Source organism: Phodopus roborovskii, unplaced genomic scaffold (genome assembly GCF_943737965.1).
Source record: "Phodopus roborovskii unplaced genomic scaffold, PHOROB, whole genome shotgun sequence".
Lineage (NCBI taxonomy): Eukaryota > Metazoa > Chordata > Mammalia > Rodentia > Cricetidae > Phodopus > Phodopus roborovskii.
The window spans coordinates 210,865-233,809 of record NW_026125235.1 but is presented as its reverse complement, the minus strand read 5'-3'; the positions used below and the strand labels follow the sequence as shown (position 1 = coordinate 233,809).

Here is a 22,945-nt window from a genome sequence, read left to right as displayed (position 1 = left end):
AAACTCCATCAGTACAAAGTCTCAGTTATGAGCATCTATGTCCCAAATACAAAGGCACCCACATTTGTAAAAGAAACATTCCTAAAACTGAAATCTCACATAAAACCTCACACACTCACGGTGGAAGACTTCAATCTCACCACTAGACAGTACTACCAGACAGAAAATTAACAAAGAAACAAAAGAACTAGCAGAAGTTATATCCCAATTGTGTTTGACAGCTATAAAATATTCCATCCAAACACACACACACAAAAAAATATACCATCTTCTCAGCTCCACATGGAACCTTCTCTAAAATTGACCAAATACTAGGCAACATAACAAGCCTCAACAGATACAAAAAAATTGGAATAGTCCCTTGTATCTTATCAGACTACCATGCTATAAAGTTGGAATTCAACAGCAACACAAATCACTACAAACTCATGGGAACTGAACAATACACAATTGCACTATTCCTGGGTCAAGAAATAAGAAATTAAAGACTTCCTAGAATTCAATGAGAATGAAGATATATCATACCCAAATTTATAGGACACTTTGAAAGCAGTACTAACAGGAAAGTTCACTGCACTAAGTGCCCATATGAAAAAAAATGGAGGATAGTCACATTAGAGAATTAACAGCACAGCTGAAATGGGGCTTCTATCAGCAGCTAATGGGAACAATAAATAAATAAAGAGCTTTCTTCCTATTTTTTTCCTTCATTTGTGACTCATTATTTATTCAATTATGTATGATTTCATCTCAATCAGATTATATACATATATATACATATATGTATTATATACATACATACATACATACATATATATTTGGCTTGGTAACTTTCTGTAGAAAAGTAGCAGTTATGGAAGCAGGTGAGCTAATTTCAGATCTTCACCAATCACTCCTCTCCCACTATCATTCCCAGTTATATAGAAGAAAACGTGTGACCTCTTCTCACATTTGGCCTTCATCCCAAGGGGACAAAGCGGATCATGATGGAACACACCCAACTTTTCTTGCCCCTGTGAACACCTAAATAACCCTCTCTCAGTGCATCCCCATTTCTAAATGTCTGATCCCAATACCTAGAAACACATTTCTCCTGAGTTCAAGTGGCCTGTATCACCTGTTATGAATCTAAAAGCATTACAGCCCAGAAACATATAACTACCATAAACTACTATAAACCAGAGATAGCAATAGAAAACAAGGAGTAAAGATTTTCTCCTAGATGAACTGACTAACATAACTCATATTATAAATAAACTGAAAGGGAAAAAATACAAGTTTATTTCATTAAATGCAGAAATACATTTGACAAAAATTCATGATACAAATCTTAGTGCTATCAGGCATACAAGGGTCATGCCTCAACATAATAAAAGCAGTTTTTAAAAAGCCCATAGCTAGGGAGGGCCTAGTACCTACTTAAAATGACTTGACCGATATAGATGACCCCCTACAGGAAGGCATCACCCTACATGTGGAATGGGGACAGAAAAGCATGGAAGGGTGGTCAGGGGAAATGGGAGGGCAGGGAGAGAGAGGGAACTGGGATCCATATGTAAAATAAGAAAAAAAAAAAAAGGAGCACATGGCCAACATCAACTTAAATGGAAAAAATCCTCAAAACAATTCCACCGAAATCAGGAATATTCATGCTTATTCAACATAGTTCTTCAAATCTTGGATAGACCATGATGACATCTGAAGGACAACTGAAAGGGATACAATTTGGAAGATGTGGAGGTTTGAATGAAAATAATTTCAGAAGTTCAAGCCAGGCACAGTGTCTCTCTGTTACTGATGGGTGCTAATCCACCTATAGAACTCTTAGCTACCAATCCATCACCTTCTTTGCCAGTGTGCTACCATGTTCACCACCATGAGGATGGGCTAAACTTGTATATTCCAGGCCCAATTAAATGTTTTCCTTTATTACAGTATATGTTAGTATATAGAATATGCAAAGTAAGACAGAATTTAGTACCTAAAAGTATTCTATTCTATTGTTGTGATAGACTGAACCATGGTTTTGTTTGAAAGAATATGGGCTTGGATTTTAGTAATAGGAAAGCAGTTAAATGATTTAAGCTTGCGTTAATGAACCGTAATAGTAGTAACACAGAACAGTGGTCCTGAGTGTGATTTGAACCATGACTGCCTGGCTCAAGAAGTTTCAGAGGAGAAGAATGGTAGTATGTGGCCTAGAGGCTATTCTTGTGATGTTTTGGCAAAGGATGGGGCCACTTATTCCCTTGTCTAAAAAATCTACCTGAGGTTCAATTGAAATATTTTGGATTAAAATCATTGAAAGAAATTTCAAAAAAAAAAAACCCATTAACTATGTTGTGTGGCTATTAGAGGCCAGTCTTATGAATATATATAATGAAAAGGAGACAGCTAATAAAATGTGCAGTTTGTGGAGAAAAGAAACAAAAGGGAAATGTTTAAAGAAAAGTATGATCCTAAATTGAATAAAGATAGTGGTGTGGTGACCTCAGGGCAAGACCCCACTCAGCAAAGCTTCCAACTTCTATAAATAAATGAAAGAAATCTATATAGCTATGCATGGTGGTACATTCTTTAATCCAAGTTCTTGGGAGGCAAAGAGAAGCAATTCTCTCTGTTCAAGGCCAGCCTGTGTCTACAGAGCAATTTCAAGGACATCCAAGCTTAAACAGATAAGGAAACTATTGCAAACAGAAAGCAGATGAAAATCCCATTGAAGAGAGGCATGAACCCACACCAGAAAAAAAAAAAACTGTACTTTGTAGGTTTGGACATGAGATTCTGGGTTAAGAATCAAAGATACAAAGCAAAAAAAAAAAAAAAAAAAAAAAAAAAAAAGAATGTATGGAATTTCCCTCCATGCCTAAGGAAAGCCATTGAGGCAGGTATGACCTTGAATGAACACCAAGAGAATTCTTTGTGTCAAGCTGTGACTGTGAAGCTGAATTTCCTCCGAGGTACCAAGATGCAAAATGTTGGAGATGCCAGAGCTCTGTGAAACCTGTTAAGGAAAGCTGTTAACAGGATTTGGGGCAAAAACCAGAGAAAAATGAGTGTTGTTGTCAGAAAACCTAAAAGGAGTTGAACATCTCAATATTGCTTTGACATCAGACATGGAGATATAACTATTGGAATTTGCTTAGTTTTTTTTTTTCAGTCTTGCTTTGGTCCAGTATTTCCTCACTCTGACCCCTTTCTTCCCTGCTGTAACTGTAATGGATATCCTGTGTTTCTTGGATGTACATAATCCTTTATTATTATTATGATTTTATAGAGGGTTGCAGATAAAAGATTGCCTTGAGTCTCTGAAGAAACTTTGACATGGGACTTTTAAATAGTGTTCAGATTGTTACATAGTATGGAGATTTTGAAGTTTAACTAGATGCATGTTTACATTCTGATATGGACGCCAGGGAAATATGATGGTTTGAATGAAAATAAACCCCCTAATCTCATAAGAGTTGAACACAAATAGTTATGGTAATTGTTTTCCTTAGTTGGAATTAAAAATAAGTTACACATAGACTTTAGACACACAAAGATAGGATAGATGATGAAATATTTTCTTCAAATCTTGATAAATGTTAATGGACTAAATATTGTTAACTGTGATTCTTTTTGATAACTGTTGTGTGATATATTTTGCTATGTTAAGGTTAAAACCCTTCTTTTTATTTAGACAGAAAAGAGGAGATGATGGGAGATGCCATTCTGTATATGTTTCTCATACTGGTTAATGAACAAAGCACTGTTTGTTGGCCAATAGGAAAGGAAGATAGGAGGAACTAGGAGAAAAGGAGGAAAGAGAAAAGGGTAAGGAGGAATCAAGATGGAGAGACTGGGGAGACAAGATGCCTGCCCCATTCCCCAGTAAGAAGAAAGCATGTGGAAATATTAGATCAACAGAAATGGGTTAATAACTAAAACAGAGCTAGCCAATAAGAAACTAGTACCTGGCCAATAGCATTATATCAAATACAGAGTCTCAGTGTATTAATTGGGGCTGGCCCAACTGTGGGACAAGACCAGCATCGGGAAAAAAAAAAAAAAAAACTTACTCCTTACATGGATACAAGAATATGGAGGTCAGGGAAATATGATGGTTTCAATAAAAATGGACCCCTAATCTCATAAGAGTTGGCACAATTAGTTGTGATATTTTGTTTCAGTAGATGTGCTCTTGTTGAAGAAAGATTGTCACTGGGTGTGGGCTTTGAAGTAACAGAAGCTCCAGCCAGGCCCTGTGTCTTTCTTCCTACCGCCTGCAGATCTAAACACAATAAACAACTTTATTCTACAGAACTCGGGGCTTTACATATGTAATAAGAGGTTAGGGGAGACAGATACCATTTTATGGAAAAGGAAAATTCTTACTTGATAAATGTTGTGTGATATATTTTGCTATGTTAAGGTTAAAACCCTTCTTTTTATTTTAGACAGAAAAGAGGAGATGATGGGAGATGTCATTCTGTATATGTTTCTCACACTGGTTAATGAATAAAGCACTGTTGGCCAATAGGAAAGCTAGATAGGCAGGACTAGGAGATGAGGAAGAAAGAGGAAGGAAGAAGAGGAGAACATGGAGAATCTGGAGAGAACAGGACGGCAGCTGGCTCTCTGGTAAGAGCACATGGAAATATTAGATTAACAGAAATGGGTTAATAATCAAGACAGAGCTAGCCGATAAGAAACAAATAACGGGCCAACAGCATTATATCAAATACAGAGTCTCTGTGTATTATTTGGGGCTGGCGTGATGGCGGGACATGAACAAGGGCAGGTAGAAAAACCTTACTCCTTACATAGAACAGGCAGAAAACATGTAAAAACTACAGAAGATTGAGGACACTAAGAAATTGAGGCCCTAAATCAACATAATCAATACCTGTATAAACTTATAGTAACTACGACAGCAAGAACAGGGCCTTCACTGGTCAGTACCAGATGAGGACCTAAAGCTGAAAAAAGTGAACACACATTCCTATCCCTAACATAGAAGCTGTAAAAGGAGTTCTCAATTGGTTTAACTAATAAAATCCCAGAGTCAGATATACAGAAAAATGCTGAGAGATACAGAGAAGGAGAAATCCATGACCATACCCCACCCCCTTATTATCTCAGCAGACAAGAGATTGAGTACCTGTTTCTCCATGCTTAGATCCTGTTTCTGCCCAGCTATCTTATTTTATGTCTGTCTGTTTATACCTCCAGGCCTCTATGATTAGTTAGTGGAAAGTTCCATTGTCCTACCTTCAGACAGGCCTTATTTGTACAAGCAAGATATCACCACAAGAAATAATGTCCCATCGATAACCACTTTTAAATAAAAACATAGTTTATTTCCAAGGGAGACTCTCTGGGGTAAAAAAAATAAAAAATGATTCTTAATGGTATGTTGAATGTCTAAATGTAAATGGCCAAAACAAAATAAAGTCAAGTGTATCTTTGGAAGTTCCTTGTCATTCAGTGTCATATTAGAGCTTTCCCTTTTTGTGATGTATCATGTTTATTTTATTTAAATATAATTTTCTTCTCTTCTTTAACCTGCAGTTTCTTTGCATATATATTGTGTCTTCCAGAGTAGCATGTTTATGGAATTTGTAAGTAAGAGAACAAGGAGGTTTCTGAATATTGTGCTTTATTTTGGAATTATTTCTTTCTGTTAAAAGCCTTTTTGTTTTCTAAATACACAGTGGAACAGGATCAGAGGGAATGTGTGGAGGAAAATGGAGGAACAATAAAGGGGCAGGCCTTAAACAAAAACTGATTGAGTGAGAAAAGAAGCAATTTTCAATAAGAGGGAAAATATAAAACAGGAACAATACCCACCACAAATAAAAATGAATAAATCATTCATATAAATAAATAAATAAATTTACTTAAAAACTATGGAGTCAATTACAGGTACCACTCTGTTTATATAATTAAAAAAATAATGAGTGAAACCAATATGTTAGATATATAAATGTTTGATATCAATATATCAACACATGGAAACTTAAGCCCAGCTCACTAGCAGAACTCTAAGGTATTTTTAGATTCTCCTTTAACTTTAAGATACTGGTGAACATTTTTGATTTCATGATGATGATTAGTTCCCTATCTACTATTTGTAACTGTGGGAGTTTTTGTTCAGTATTAGGCAAAGTTAGTGCCTATGTGCCTATGAATTGTGTGTGTGTATGTGTGCGAGAGAGAGAGACAGAGAGACAGACAGACAGAGAGACAGAGAGAATGCATGTTTTGTGATTGTCTGAACAAAAAATATATGATTATACATTGCACATCACAGATATTCATGGATATAATACATGAATGTCTCTAGAATGCTCTGTGTCTAGGATAAGTTGTTTCTGAGGATTCTATCTTAAACTTGTTTCAAATGTCTGATGCAATCCGCTTCAAATATTTCTATTTGTGTTTGGAGAAACTCTTTTGTGAACCATGCTTATTACATTATTTACTTAGGAGGAATCTTTCCTTGGGCCTTCAGGTTGACTGACATGTTCAGAATCATAAATAATATAGAAGGAAGAATGATCCTTAGACAAAATTACCAAATGTTTCATGCACCTGCACATGAGAACTCAGATGCAGAGCCTGAAGCCTAAGAACAATTACAAGCTCCCTAGAGAACAAGGTGAGAGGCAAACATAAGTGCACTCGTTAGTGACTGCAGTAATAAAATGAGACACAGATATGTGTACAGACATACTGGACATCTGATTTTCTATGTGACTTGTTTGCTACACTTTTACCTACCCTTTCATCTTGGTGACATGATAAAAATGTTCTCATTGATGGTTGTCTTGTTGACCCTGAAGCTTTCCTTTCTGTTCAGCAGTTCAATTGAACCTAGGTGCTTTTGGAGATTAAAAACCAACAAAATTTGGGAAGGAGACAAAGATATTGATTGTTTTTTCTCTATTTATACAAAGTTTGGTCATGTGAAGAATGAATACTTCAGTGGGAATCTAGATAAGCGGTAAATAACTTTCATTAATTTGTTCTTAAATAATAATAACAATCAATGTAAATGATACATAGAAAAGATATACATAGGCATATCCTAGTAATCCATGTATTCTTTCTGTTTTGTCCTCCCTCACTATATAGGACATAAGTAAATTTTATTTTGTTTCACTGTTGTATTTTCCCTATTTCTCACAGTTTAAGTGTTTCTGATTCATCTTTTCAGAATTGTATTTTACATACCAGAACAATATACAACATATATATGTATATATGTATACTATATATACATATATATGTATACTATATTTTTCATACCATAGGACATGCACATGCGCGCGCACACTCGCGCGCACGCACACACACACACACACACACGCACACACACACACACACACACATATATATATATATATATGTATATATATATATGCCAAAATAGTGGCAATTCCCATTGCATGGTGACAAGTGATATCCCTGACAAATATAATCCAAAAGGATTGTCAGGAGTTCATTTCCTAGAGATTTAATAAGGTTTTCTTTCAGTAGTTGCTAGTGTTTCTTTCATCAGCATGATATGTCTAATTTTTATGAAGAGAGATCTTTAATATATCCACCCTGCTTCATGAGTATATTTCTTAAGATAATATTGTATTTTTATAGTTTGTTTCATCATTTCATATCTGTTATACTGTTGGACTACTAACACTAAAATCATGTACAGAAAAAGAAGGTTCATTCACACTATGAGAATGTAATGCCTTCTGTTAAATTTTTTTTACCTCAACACATCCATAGCCACATGTTATTTTTAATTGACAATTCCAGGTATTTTTCAAAGTTCTACATTACAAATGTATGTAGCAGCCACTTATATAATTCCAAAAGTATGATTGTGCACTTTTCAGAAGAAGGTCTGTCACTGTATATAGTGTCATAGGTTAGAACAAAATCTGTTGCCTGTAGCACCTGTCGGCATGAGGAAGGGGACTGTTATTGTCACAAACAGATTCACATTTCCTACTATTTATTTGATATTTTTATGTATTGACTCTTTAATTTCTGGCACTAATTCTACAATAACTTCTCTTTTCCTCTTTTCATATCACAAGTGTATTTATATATTGTGGGAATATTTTCACAGAACACTCTAGTTTGTATGTTTGATCATAAATTATATTTACTAATACGATTATTGGGTTTTAGATTTATTTTGTGCAACTGTGTAATGTTTCCAGGGCATCCTAATTAAATTGTCACAAATAGGAATCTAATATCTGGTAATTAAACTCATTCAAGTTAGGGCATTGCACCATCTGTGAGGAATAACAACATTAAGTTTTATCATTTGAAGATTTTTTTCTTTCATTCATTAGTAGCATATGGATGAAGGCAAACAAATTCATAGCAGAAGTAGATGGATATGTGGCACTGTGAAGTAAATGTGAAATTTTAAAGGATGAATGAAAATAATAAAAATTATACTAAAATGGACAACAGAAATGGGAGAGAATGAGGAGTGATACCATGTATTGGTTAAACCGAGAAAAAAAGTCTTGCAATGAAATAGAATATGAAGGAGGTGATTCGGAAGTCCAAATATCAAACAAATATGAGAAATTTCTGAGGGGAGATTCAGTAGAGTTTGAATGAGAAAATCTTCACCCCAGTGTTTTGTTATATGCCCACAGAAGTCTAGATTTTCAGAAAAAAAGATAACAGTCTTCATGGCAGTTGAGCTAAGAGCATTTGCAATTCTTCTATTTACTGGTATTTTGATTTCACCAGTTGATTGTTCAATATACACCAGAGATATCATCTCTCTTGATATGATTATTGAAATAATTTTTATTCAAAAATTAACTATTTGGACATAAATGCCACAGGTGTACAAAAATAACAGTGTGGTACAGATGTCTTTAGTTTTTCTACATATAAATATTCATTCATTCAAAAATGACATTATTGCACCTAACACTTTATGAAATATAAATCTATCATACAAAATATCATAGATGCATGTTTATAAACTGTGATATATTTCAGTTCATACATTGTGTCCACACAGTTCTATAGTGTTTTTATTGTATTTCTATCATGATTAAGAGCATGATATAAAAGTCGATGAGTGTGATATTATAGAAATAAAGTATTAGAGCACATATTATTTAGATTTTTTTATCATTAAGCAGGATATAGTTATATATTAAGTGGAATTAAATGTGACTTTCTAAAACATAACTGTATTATAAATGATTTTGTTGAACTATATATATATATATATATATATATATATATTTGTATATCTACCTATCATTTCAAATGGCTATCCTGTGGGAAAATTATTTGTAATTAAGAAGATGTAGTCTGCCAAAGTGCTTACACTCAATATCTTTTATGATACTTTGAAACTTTGTCAGAGAACCATATTTCTATCACATTTAATTTAAAAAATGTTTCCCATTCATTGTATTTGTGTAATTACTCTACTTATCCAGTCTATTTAAGAGTCTATGAGTACATGAATAACACTTTAACATTCTCTCTGTTTTATTATGTGCTTTTTTTCTTCATTGCAATTTACAAGTTAGGTAAATATCATTTTACTTAAGCACTTAAAAATGTTTCTTAGCTATTGTTTGTGACAAACATGTTTGACTATGGCTGTAAATGTCAGTAATAATGTAAAATTTTTGGAACAAAATATCATCATATTTTGATGGATTCTTTCTGCTGAAAACCCTTGCTATCACAGTGCACCTGGAAAAGTAGGTATGTGATAATCCTAGTTATTGCATGTTCTTCTCAGACCAGGTAGAATATCACAAATTCATTTTGTGACAAATTAGAGTATGTGAAGAAAACACACAAAATTAATTTGTTTTAATCTTGAGTTTCAGTATACTGGACCAATATTCTGCACTCAGAGAGTTTCACAAATGAAATCCTTCAGAACTGTTGATTTATCTAGGTTCTGCCCAGGCCACTACATGTCTGAATTGAATTAGCTTTTCTTGATGTGTGCTATATTAGATTAGAATTTGCATATGAAATCTCCTCTGATGACTTACATAGTCATAATTTCTGTGACTGGGCAAAGGCTTTTCTTTGTGGCTTCAGTTATACATTAGAATGTGTAGTTTGTTGACATTTTGAAAGGGAAAGATTATCATAGGTATTTTATTTTTCTAAATTTTAATAATTCCTATAGGTTTGCTTCTAGGATTACAGAGATACTTATGCAATGATCAATAGAGTCTCAATTTGGCAATATCTATATGTGGTATACTTTATGGGGTGTTGAAATAATTCAATGGGTACCTGCTATTGCAATCGTGTAATATCAAACTTTCCTGATATTTTCTCATTTATCTAATACATGATGTGAATGTTTGTGGCCATAACTCTCTCCTACCTAGGTGTATAGAGCTATCAGGGAAAGAAGCTAGCTAAGTTCCATTCAGATCAAGTCAAAATCCCAAAAATGTGAAGCTATATACATTAGTTCTGTTTGAAGGTTATTTCCTTGGGTACATTATTTTAGTTCTTTATGAGTTTTGCATATTGTTTTTTTTTGATGATATTTGTTCTCCACCTGAAAATCTTTTCAAACCCATCATGTCTAATTTGTGCTGATGATATGCTTTTGTATATGGCACATCCATTTGAACCATATTGAACCACCATGGGCTATATGCTTAAAGATACTGAGGCTTCTTCTTTCAGTGTGTATCTATTGCTACTACTGATTCATTTTTAGTTATTTTTTGTGCATGGAGGGAGACTTGTACCTACTTTCTTTATACATTTTGGCTTTCCACAGCATAGAAAATTTATGACTTTAGATAAAGCAAGGGAAAGCATACAGAAATACAGGTGTATGCAAGATTAAAATAAATTGGGATTATTCCATCTGTAATGACTATTAGATATCCTTATACTTAAGTATTTTCAATAACTTATGAACAAATGATGGCCAATAAATATGAGGCTTAACAGTGCCTTAAAATTAGAAAATGCATGTAATTTTTCTACTTCAGGGTAAAGACAATATGGTGTCTTTAAAAGTAAATAAGCTCCAGCTTTTCCATAGATTAAAATGAAGACTCAGATCTGGTGTATCAATGAACAAATGAGGAAATGTGGAAATATTGATGATGTCATGGAAAAAATTTTTTAAAGTTGTGGAATCCACTAAACAATCAAGGATTTGATATAGAAACCATTAAATACAAAATGAAAGAATTATAGTATTTCATGGGAACTGAACGTATGACTCCATAAGAAGAGCAAACACAAATTCTAAAACTTTACTTGGAAGATGAAGACCAACATATTTTGAGATATTAATGTCTCTGCTTTAATGGGAGAACTCAAATTAAATCTGGAGATAACATAAATGAATAAAATCCAGTACTGAATGGGAAGGCAATAGAAAGCAGTGGAGGTTTGGGCATTACTTAATATGACAGAAACATTAAAAAATAAAGGAATAACACACTGCAGAATCATGTTACTCATTATAAGAAGCACAAAATTATAGAGCATGATTGTTTTATGTCCATTTGAGACAAGGTACACAGCAAAAAAGTGAGCTAACATGGCCAAAAGCGATAAAATATTCTGTGAGAGGAGGGAAAAGCTGAAACATAATAAGAAAAACAATAAAACAATAAAGATTTTTATTAGGCATGATTTACAGATTGAACAAAACTATATCAAAGAATCTGTGTCCCATTAAAATATACTGAATGCATTATAAGGAATCTTACTCCCTGTGGTAAGAGAAAAGGGCTCATTCCTCATAAAAAAAAACAATTGTTATTATTAATAGAATATCACCAAAGATTAAACAGCAATAAATGGAAAAGGAAGAAGACAAAAGTGTATAAAGTGTAGAGAAAGAATAAAGATAATTATGATGTTAGAATTGCTTCTTACTCTACAAGCTTTCTCAGAGCCAGTGACATAGACATATAAATTTGGCCACTTATTTATTGTGTTCATAAATAAACACTGTCCTTGGTGAGGGCTGCTTCTCTGTAATAAAGTATCACACCCTAGGTAACAGATTATAACCCTATTTTTTCATGAATGTTAATTATTAAAATCCCATAATAAAAATGAGTAATTTATTTTCATTGATGACATGCTTAGTACCCCATTCAGACAAAGAAAAGAAACTGTATCAAAGTTAAAAATCACAGGATAACATGTAACAGATACCTACCAATAATTCTTTCTTAAATCCTTATTTATATCCACAGAACTCAATTTTTCATACTCCACTGTACAACACTGTACAACAATTAGTCAAGAAAACTAAAATGAAATACATAAACTATTAGTGTTATTTGGTATTATCAGGCTTGGAGTCTAGTCTCTAATCATCTCTTCTCTCTGTTTCCAGGTTGACAGCCAAAAATATCCACTTGATTTTTTCTCTTTACTTTGCCCTCAAAGAAATCAACCAAAACCCACATATTCTACCCAACATTTCACTGCTAGTCAAAGTCAAATGTAACCTATTAAATGATTGGAGAATAAAAAGTTTAACCTCAAAAAGTGGTGCAATTATTCCTAACTACCACTGCATAAATCAGAGAAGATACTTAATTGTACTTACAGGACCAATGTGGTTAACATCTGCCATACTTGGACCACTCCTGTATATCTCCAAAAGACCAGAGGTAAAGAAGGGGGAACTAATTTTTATAAAACATTGGCTACATTCATTCCTATACTATTTCTAATACTAATTCAGATTGAAAGTAAAAAATAGTTTTATGTCTGTTTTGATGTATAGAATTCAAAGCATAAATACTGAGACATTTTAGAGGCACATACCACTACTTTAGCATAAATAGACTTGAATAACCACAAAATTTTGAAGTGTTTTACTGGAGACATAAATTTTCTGTACTTTAAAGATACAAGAAATTAGATATGATTTTTAAAACTTTTTATATTTTTTTATTTTACAGATCAATCCTAGTTCCCTCTCCCTCCCTTCCTGCCATGGCCCCAGCAACCCTCATCCCATCCCCCATTCATGGAGGGTGAGGCGACCCATGATGGATCATCAAAATCTGTCAGATCATTTGGGGTTGGGCCTAGACCCTCCCCCATGTCTCTAGTCTAACAGACCCCCTAAGTCCATTCATGCTCTAGGAATACATCCTGTTTCCACTGCCAGAGGTCCCATAGACTGCCCAGGCCTCCATTCTGAGACCCATGTTCGGGGGGGGGGGGGGTTAAGTCAGTCCTCTGTTGGTTTCCCAGTTATGAGTCTGGAGTCCAGGAGCTCCCCTTGTTCAGGTCAGCTGTTTCTGTGGAATTCTTCAGGCTGTTCTTGACCCCTTTCTCCCTCTCTGCAACTGGATACCAGGAGTTTGGCTCACTGTTTAACTGTGGGTTTCAGTTTCTGCATCCATCAATTACTAGATGAAGGCTCAAGGGAGTCATATAAAGTAGTTGTCAATCTCATTATCATGGAATGGCAGTTAAGGTAGCATCTCCACTGTTGCTTAGATTGTTAGGTGGGTCATCCTTGTAGGTCTCTGGATATTTCCCTACTGCCAGATTTCTGTTTAAATCTATAATGGCTCCCTCTATTATGGAAACTCTGTTCTTGCTCTCTTCTATTTTCCATGACTCAATCTTCTTGCTCCCTCATGCTCTCTTCCCCCCTCATCTTCTCCCCTTCTGTTTGTCCTAACTGCATCTCCCCTCCCGACCTGTTTCCAATTTGCTCAGGAGATCTTGTCTTTTATGAGCACTTTCTGAACATCCTGGTCCTACAACCACACCAGCCCAAATAATACACAGAGACACGGTATAAATTATGAAACTTTTGGCCATTGGCTATGGTTTCTTATTGGCTAGCTCTCTCTCAATTGTTGAGAAATTTTATATAAATTTAAGTATTTCCACAAGGTCTTGCCTTACCATGATTGCCACACCTGTTTTCTTTTGCCCACTACTTGTGTACAGAGAAGAAAGCGTTTTCCTGTTTGTCCCTGCTTATATTCTGATTCTGCCCAGCTATGTCACTTCCTTCCTGTCTGTACAAACTTGCAGACCTCTATGGTAACTAGTGGCAGTATGTGCTGTGCTATGCCACGTCCTTCCTGGCCAATCAGTGTTTTATTCATCAATCAATGTGACAAACATTATATACAAAATAACATTCCCCATCATCTACTCTTTTCTGTCTAAATAAAAAAAGTGGGAGTTAACTTTAACATAGTAGAATTACATATAACAAAATAGTTATTAAGGAACAACTACAATTAAAATATTTACTCCATTAACACCAAGAAATAAAGAAAATATTCTATCATCTATCTATCCTATGTGTACAATTCTAAAGTCTTATATATAACTTATCTTTAATCCTAACTAAAGAAAACTATAACAATGGCTTTCTTTCTTCAACTCTCAATCAAAGACAACAGAAGGTTGATATATAAAATATAAAATTGACTGAGAAACTCACTGCCTGGTCAGTCACCCAAAGTTCTTGTCCATCTTTTATTCCAAGTTTAGCAGACGCTTTCCTGTGTGTCCCATATGTCCATTTCTCTACACCATTTTTAACAGGGTTATTTGATGTTTTGGTGACTAGCTTATTTAGTTCTTTGTATATTTTGGAGATCAGCTCTCTGTCAGATGTGGGGTTGGTAAAGATCTTTTCTCAGTCTGTGGCCTGCCATTTGGTTTTGTCAACAGTTTCCTTTGCCTTACAGAAGCTTCTCAGTTTCAGGTGGTCCTGTTGATTAATTGTTGATCTGTGTCTGTGCTACTACAGTTGTGTTCAGGAAGCAGTCTCCTATACCAATTTGTTCAAGGGTACCTCCCACTTTCTCTTCTAAAATATTCAGTATAGCTGGATTTTTGTTGAGGTCTTTGATCCATTTAAACTTGAGTTTTGTGCACGGTGATAGACGTGTGTCTATCTATAGTCTTCAACACCATCATCCAGTTTTGCCTTTTGTTGAAGATGCTTTCCTCTCCCCTTTGTATATTTTTAGCAGTTTTGTCAATAATCAGGTGTTTGTAGGTGTGTGGGTTAATGTCAGGATTTTCAATTTGATTCCATTGGTCTACTTGTCTATGTTAGTGCCAATACCAGGCTGTTTTCAGAACTGTAGCTCTATAGTAGAGCTTGAAATTGGGGATGGTGATGCCTCCTGAAGTTCCTTTATTGTACAGGGTTGTTTTGGCTATCCTGGGTCTATTGTTTTTCCATATAAAGTTGATTATTATCCTTTCAAGGTCAGTGAAGAATTGTGCTTGGATTTTAATGAGGATTTCATTGAATATGTTGATTACATTTATCATGATGTCTTTTTAGTGTGTTTATCCTACCTGTCTAAGAGCATGGAAGATCTTTCCATTTTCTGGTATCTTTTTTAATTTCTTTTTTTAAAGACACAAAATTCTTATTATATAGTTCTTTGATTTGTTTGGTAAGCATTACCCCAAGATACTTTATGTTGTAGGTGGATATTTTAAAGGGTGTTCTTTCTCAGACCCTTTTTTGTTCATATATACTAGGGTTACTGAATTTTTTGAGTTTATCTTGTATCCTGCTGCTTTCCTGAAGTTGTTTATCTCCTGTAGGATTTCCATGGTAAGAGTTTTTGGGGTCACTTTTGTAAATATCATATCACCTGCAAATAGTGAAAATTTGACTTTTTCCTTTCCAATTTCTATCCCCTTGAACTCCTTTTGTTGTCTTATTGCTTTAGGTAGAACTTTAAGTACAATATTGAAGAGATATGGAGAGAGGTTAGCCTTGTTTTGTTCCTTATTTTTGGGAAATCACCTTTGGTTTCTCTCCATTCAGTTTGATGTTGGATGTTTGATTACTATATATTGCTTTTATTATGTTTAGGTATGTTCCTGTTATCCCTGTTTTCTCCAATACCTTTATCATGAAAGGATTTGAATTTTGTAAAAGGATTTTTCAGCCTCTACTGACATGATCATGTATTTTTTCTTTTTCAGTTTGTTTACATGGGGGATCACATTGATAAATTTTTGTATGTTGAACTATCCCTGCATCCCTGGGTTGAAGCATATCTGGTCATGAGGGAGGATTTCTCTGATGTGTTCTTGGATTCAATTTGCCAGTATTTTATTGAGGTTTTTTTTCCATCAATGTTCATGGGAGATATTGTTCTGTAGTTCTCTTTTTTACTTGTGTCTTTGTGTGGCTTGGGTACCAAACTAATTGTAGAATCGTAAAGAGTTTGTCAATGACCCTTCTGCTTCTATTGTGTGGAATACTTCAAAGAATATTTGTATTGGGTCTTGTTTGAATTTCTGGTTTAATTCTGCCCTGGATCCATCTGTTTTGGTTTTTTGTTTGTTTGTTTGTTTTTGTTTTTTTGTTTTGTTTTGTTTTGTTTTGTTTTTTGCTGAGAGACTTTTGATACCTGCTCCTATTTCATCAGTGGTTACACATATGTTTAATTGCTTATTTGTCCTTTATTTAATTTTGGCAAGTGTTATCTCTCCAGAAAATTGCCATTTTATTTAAATTTTCCAATTTTGAGGAGTACAAAGTATGACTCATTATCTGTTGTTATGTCCCACTTTTCATTTCTCGTTTTGCTAATTCACATAGATATGATTTTAATATTGTGATGAAAATTCAATACTTCCTAACACTAACAGGTTTTGTTTAATACACTTAGTTTTAGACTGAGTATTATACATTCGGCCTCCTTCAAGTTATTTCTTATGTTCTATGACCTTCAGCTTTACTACGGGCCTTTTCATCCTCTCCTGAGCAGCCAAGAACAGTTTCCATATCTATACCACATGGCTCCTAAGGACACTTCTCTGGCCTTGGCCATGGTGTCTTTGGTGGTCCATTTCAGCTGGAACTGGGTGGGAGCAATCATTTCAGATGATGACATAGGACTTCAGTTTCTCTTGGAATTGAGAAAAGAGATGAAAAGAAGTGGTGTTTGTTTAGCTTTTGTGAGTATCATTATAAATGATGAAACATTCCTGAAAAATGCAGATACATATTATAACCAGATCATGATGTCTTCAGCAAAAGTTGTTATAATTTATGGAGATAAAGACTCTAATCTACAAGTGAACTTTAGATTATGGAATTTAGTGAACCTTCAGAGAATTTGGGTCACTACTACACAGTGGGATATGATCATACATAATGGAAAATTCCTGCTTAGCTCCTTTTATGGGACTCTCACTTTTTCACATCACTATTCTGAATTGCCTGGTTTTAAAACATTTATCCAGACAGCACACCCTACAAACTACAGTAATGATATATCTCTTGCTAGATTATGGTGGATGTATTTTAATTGTTCTATGTCATCATTTAATTGTAATAATCTGAAGAATTGTCCAACCATAACAATATTAAACTGGTTATTCAATCAGCATTTTGAAATTTCTTTGAGTGGTACAAGTTACGATCTACATAATGCTGTGTATGCTGTGGCCCATGCACTTCATCAGACGCTTCTGCAACAAGTAGATACATGGCAAAGTAATGATGGAAAAGAACTGGAATTTGACTCTTGGCAGGTAGTATGTATTCGATTGCATGTTACATAGTGTTATCTTTTTCTTAATGGACACTCTAGGTCTTATCCAAGTACTCTAAAAACATTTCAGTAAATCAATTTCTTTACTCTTTCATTATGTCATGTAACTTTACTATTCATTAAATTCAAGAGAAGTCAATACTAAAACAGTCTCATAATCTAAGCTGATACTTGTTCCTATATTCTCACCACATATGCATCTCATATTTTTAATATTTGAAAAAAAATTAATGCTGTCTTGTGAAATTCTTATTGGCAACATGAGGCTGACTGGCCTTTTAAGTGATCAAAATGGGTGATCAATCTAGTGAATAGGTCCCAATTAACAGCATTAATTCAGCCACACTTTTTAATCTATTTAGGAACTCTAATTCTTAGCTGATTAACATTATAGAGGAAATGGGGTAGCAAATACCTCAGAATATTTCCAGATATATCATTAGAAACTGGTATTTCTAATTTAATGGTATTTTAAATACATAAATACATTAATAATATAGTAATAATATGATTTATATATGACTATAAATCTTTGAGGATTTTTTTCTTTTACTATCAGAGGATTTACAATTAAGTCACATATGTAGGACAGATGAATGAAAATTAAAGGCAATCTAAACTTCACATTTTCTCTCCTAATTCTATAGGCATAGTAGAAACTAAAATAATAAATGTTTCAGATGGTCCCTTTCCTGAAAAACATTCAGTTTACAAACCCTGCTGGAGACCAAGTGAACATGAATCAGAAAGAAAAAATGAATACAGAGTATGACATTCATCACACTGTGGATTTTTTACCAAAACTCGGTCTTAAGGTGAAAATAGGAATGTTTTCCCAATATTTACCATATGATCAACAATTGAGTATGTCTGAAAAGGTGACACAGTGGAACACAGATATTAGTCAGGTGCATTGGACTTGTCTTAGAATTATGCATGCAACCTAGGTTCCCAAAATCTCAAGATTGACTTGAACATCATCATATAATATAACATTTTAAATTTATGCACTAACTCATTTTCTATATTCCTGGAGTCGCTTTCAGAATGAATTTTCAAATATATATAATATATAGATAGATAGATAGATAGATAGATATAGATAGTATATGCACATTGTATAAATCACTATACTTTTATAGTGTGCAACCACAAAATAAAATGATGTGTTACTTCTTACTGCATGTGTGGAAAAGTATGTTATACAAAACTGCCATTTTTTAACCTATTTTTTATTTGAATTAGAAACATTCTCATTTTACATATCAATCCCAGTTCCTGCTCCCTCACAATAGTGCCATTTTCTAAGTCATTATAATTATAACATGTAGGTAATATTTTTCTTTATAATCCATTTGTGATTTTCTTCAGACTCCAACCTCATTGTGCAGTATTCCTTGCAGTCCAGGATTCAGAAAATCCCCTCAGCAGGGAAAGGCTGTCTGCTGTTTTGATTGTATACCCTGCCCAGAGAATGAAATTTCCAACAAGACAGGTAAGTATATAATCCACCAAATATTTAATTAGACTATTTTCTCTCATATGAGGCCTATGATCTCTCAGTGAGGTCTTAGGGTAACTGATGTTAAATCTTAAATCATGGAATTATATGAATTAGTAAGTCTTCTCCTTGAACTACAACACTCCTGTGTCCTGTAATACTCTCATCATTCTCAAACATTGCACATAATAGTTTATTTTGGAAACTGTTTTAGAATACTAAATATCACTGTAGTATTTATCTTCCAATCTAGAATTCAGCACTATGTAATGCATCTATTTTTCTTCTTCCCAAATATATGTGAACTGCATATTCTTATTTATCCGGTGCACTACAAGTTTGTGACAAGTTGTAGATGCTCAGAATGCTAAATCCTGTTTGAAAAGTGTGTGTTTTATAGTGTAATCTATGGTGTATCCATCTGTCACTTGGTAGGATGTATTTCTATGTGTACTCTAGTCCATATATGAATTTGGAAGCCATTATAGACTTCTAAATGAAAAATTTATAGAAAGTTTGAGAACAAGTATGAACATGAACTTTTATATGGCATAGTTGGGGATAAATTCTTTGTGACAAGGTCCTATGCAACTTTTGATAGAGATATTGTTGGTAGTGCACTAGATTATTTAACTATGTAAATTCTTTTGTTGTGATGATACATATAAGCTTTATTTTTATATTTATTCCATATAATTTAAATTTGAGAAGTGTAGATATATTGATATCAGAGACCAAAAAAAAATTGAAATGTTACACCATATTTTGTAGAATATCGAGGAATAATGGGGAAAAACAGCTGACTATATAGAAAATAAATTGAAGATAATCATGTTTTTAATATATTGACTTTTGAGGATATAAATCAATGGTAACATCAAAAGTTTTAAAATTTGCATGTTGCCATTTGTATTTGTCATGCTTGAAATTAAACATTTTATAACAAATAATAATAGTAAAATTATTTAAAAAATAAAAATGTTTGAAGATGTTTGTCCCAAAATTAACATATGAATGCTTAAAAAACTATGAGAGTAATTACAAAGAATGTCCATTGGTGAATAGGATGAATGGAATCTCTGCTTTTAATTTTGTTCTGTTGTGTACCACAATTGAAACAAGTTATAAATTATACAATATGGGTGGAAGGAAGACCCTCCCTCGATTCTATATTATATCATGCTTATGTCCTTATGAGGTAGAAAATATCTATTTCATGCTATTTAGCAATATATACTTTTATTTTTTAAATTATTAAAACTAAGATCAGTATTAAAAATAACTTATTTTACAAGTTAGAAATATTTAAATGAAATTACAAAGCTATCTAAGAAACATAAAAAGTGAGAGAAACATTTATTTACTCATGGAACTCTAAGAGGCATTAAAGATGAGTATCATTCAGCATTTTCAAAGTCCATATGAATATGCTTACAGAAGATACTCTTGGGGATATCTTTCTGGAGTAAGCACACTATTACCTATATATAACAATGGAAGAGAAGAGATATTACTGATGGACAGAAGCCAGGATAACTTGTGAAAGGCTTTGATTCCCAGCCTAGTTTACCTTTCATGTTATACTCTAAAATTACAAGGTGGAGTGAGCAAGCAAGCAAGATTTTATAGAAACTTATGTGACAGCAAACAGGTTGTTAAGGACAAAGACTCAATGATTCAGCTATCTTTCCAGGTCATTCTGTTCCAGTTTCAAGTGGAGTCATACTTGAAAAATATGCAGTTCACACAGTGCTTTAAGTAAATCAGTAGCTAAGTCAATTAGTCATTAGTAATAAGTACTAACTGTCTTCTCTATCTTGTTCTAATTCAATGTGAAAAAGTTCTCCTTTCTCTATGAGTGCATTAAAAGTACCTGGGTACCTGATCTTTAGAGTAGAAAGGAGTCTTAGATATAATTGATCATTTAGTTCACAAAGTCATCTTGTGTTTCTATTTTGATGAAAAGTTTAATTAATTTTGAATTTTGTTTGTCATACATAAATCTTTTTATTACACTACTATGATTTATTTATCAAATAGAATAATTGACATGAATATAATTAAATTCTTGGGCATATTAGAAGTTTCTAAACTTTTTCTTGGGAGGATTGGCAATGAAATATTCTAAAAATTAATAAAACTAGTAGGTATAGTTTCTAACTAAAACTCATACATTGAACCTAATAGTAAAAGTGATACTTTTAACATATAGAGACTTTAGGTTAAAAGTGGTTCATGCAGTCTTTACTTTTTGAAAATTATTTATGCACTCTCTTATGAAGTATATGGACTTAGTAGTTTTTGCATACCCAAGAGGTTACATGAGGACATTAGTATGTGGCTTTAGATTTGATATTGAAATGTGAAAATATATATGAAAGAACTTGTTTATATGTTTGTGAATTTCACAATTTACAGAATAGTTAAGAATAAATATGTCCTTCCATGAAATCCTCTCATTAGTTTACTTAATTGCACAAACATAAATATTCTGTCTGTCATAGACTACTATTTTCTGTCATGTTACTAAAAACACCATGAATATGGATGATAAATATGAGCAAGATATTCAAGTAATTGTGAATAAATATTATATATTTTGAAGTTGCTATTAATTCTTAAACAAAAACCAAATTTCACTGTCTATCTATCCCATAAGATGAGGCCAATTTCACAAAAATATTGAGAACTCATATAATATGTATTGTGAATATTCAAGAAATATTAAACCTGATTCTATTTTTCTTCCTTTTTCAGACATGGATCAGTGTGTAAAGTGTCCAGATGATCAATATGCCGACCCTGGAAGAACACACTGCCTCAAAAAGGTTATGGCATTCCTGGGTTATGAAGACCCTTTAGGAATGTCTCTTGCCTGCTTGACTCTGTGCTTCTTTTCTCTGACAGCTCTTACACTTTGTGTGTTTTTGAAGCACCAAGACACACCCATTGTCAAGGCTAACAACAGAACTCTCAGCTATGTTCTGCTCATGTCCCTTATTTTTTGTTTTCTCTGTTCCTTACTCTTCATTGGCCGTCCTGTTATGGCCACATGCATCATGCAGCAGACCACGTTTGCAGTTGTGTTTACTGTGGCTGCTTCTACTGTCTTGGCCAAGACAGTTACAGTAGTACTGGCTTTCAAAGTTACTAATCCAAGTAGAAGGTTGAGGTGGCTGCTTGTGTCAAGGGCACCAAACTTCATCATTCCAATTTGCACCACAATTCAGCTGATTATTTGTGGAATCTGGCTGGGCACTTATCCTCCATTTGTTGATGCTGATGTACATGTTGAAAAAGGTCATATTTTGATTATCTGTAACAAAGGTTCAATTATTGCCTTCTATTGTGTCCTGGGATACTTAGGCTCCATTGCCATGGGAAGTTTCATTGTTGCTTTCTTGGCCAGGAATCTGCCTGACACATTCAATGAAGCCAAGTACCTGACATTCAGCATGCTGGTGTTCTGTAGTGTCTGGGTGACCTTCCTTCCTGTCTACCACAGCACCAAGGGGAAGGCAATGGTGGCCGTGGAGGTTTTCTCTATCTTGGCCTCCAGTGCTGGCTTGCTTCTTTGCATCTTTGCCCCAAAGGTCTACATTATTTTGTTAAGATCAGGGGGAAATTCTTTTCAGAAATCCTGGAATGTGCGTTTTAGAATTCAAAATGCTCATTAAATATTCCTGACTTGTTTCTTAGACAAAACTTTTCTCCCAGGCAAGACTGAAAGATTTTCGTCTTCTAATTTTGGTCAAAATATGCAATTTATTCTCATTAACAAATGAAAAACTCTGAAACTTGATCAAGATCTTAATTCTCATAAATCAAACTTTGTAATAAATCATTTCTATACCTGTATTGCTCCTTTCCTTTTTAT

General features: G+C 33.8%; 1 protein-coding gene across 1 annotated transcript; it reads left to right on the top strand.

Annotated features, from left to right (window-relative positions):
• The first annotated feature begins 6,782 nt into the window (after nt 1-6,782).
• Nucleotides 6,783-22,745, top strand: LOC127227282 (vomeronasal type-2 receptor 116-like). The gene is made up of 6 exons (XM_051191627.1): nt 6,783-6,988; nt 12,386-12,665; nt 16,744-17,547; nt 18,248-18,475; nt 18,939-19,062; nt 21,826-22,745. Exons 1-6 carry the CDS (start codon nt 6,783-6,785, stop codon nt 22,743-22,745), a joined length of 2,562 nt encoding a protein of 853 aa, XP_051047584.1.
• Nucleotides 22,746-22,945: the final 200 nt, after the last annotated feature.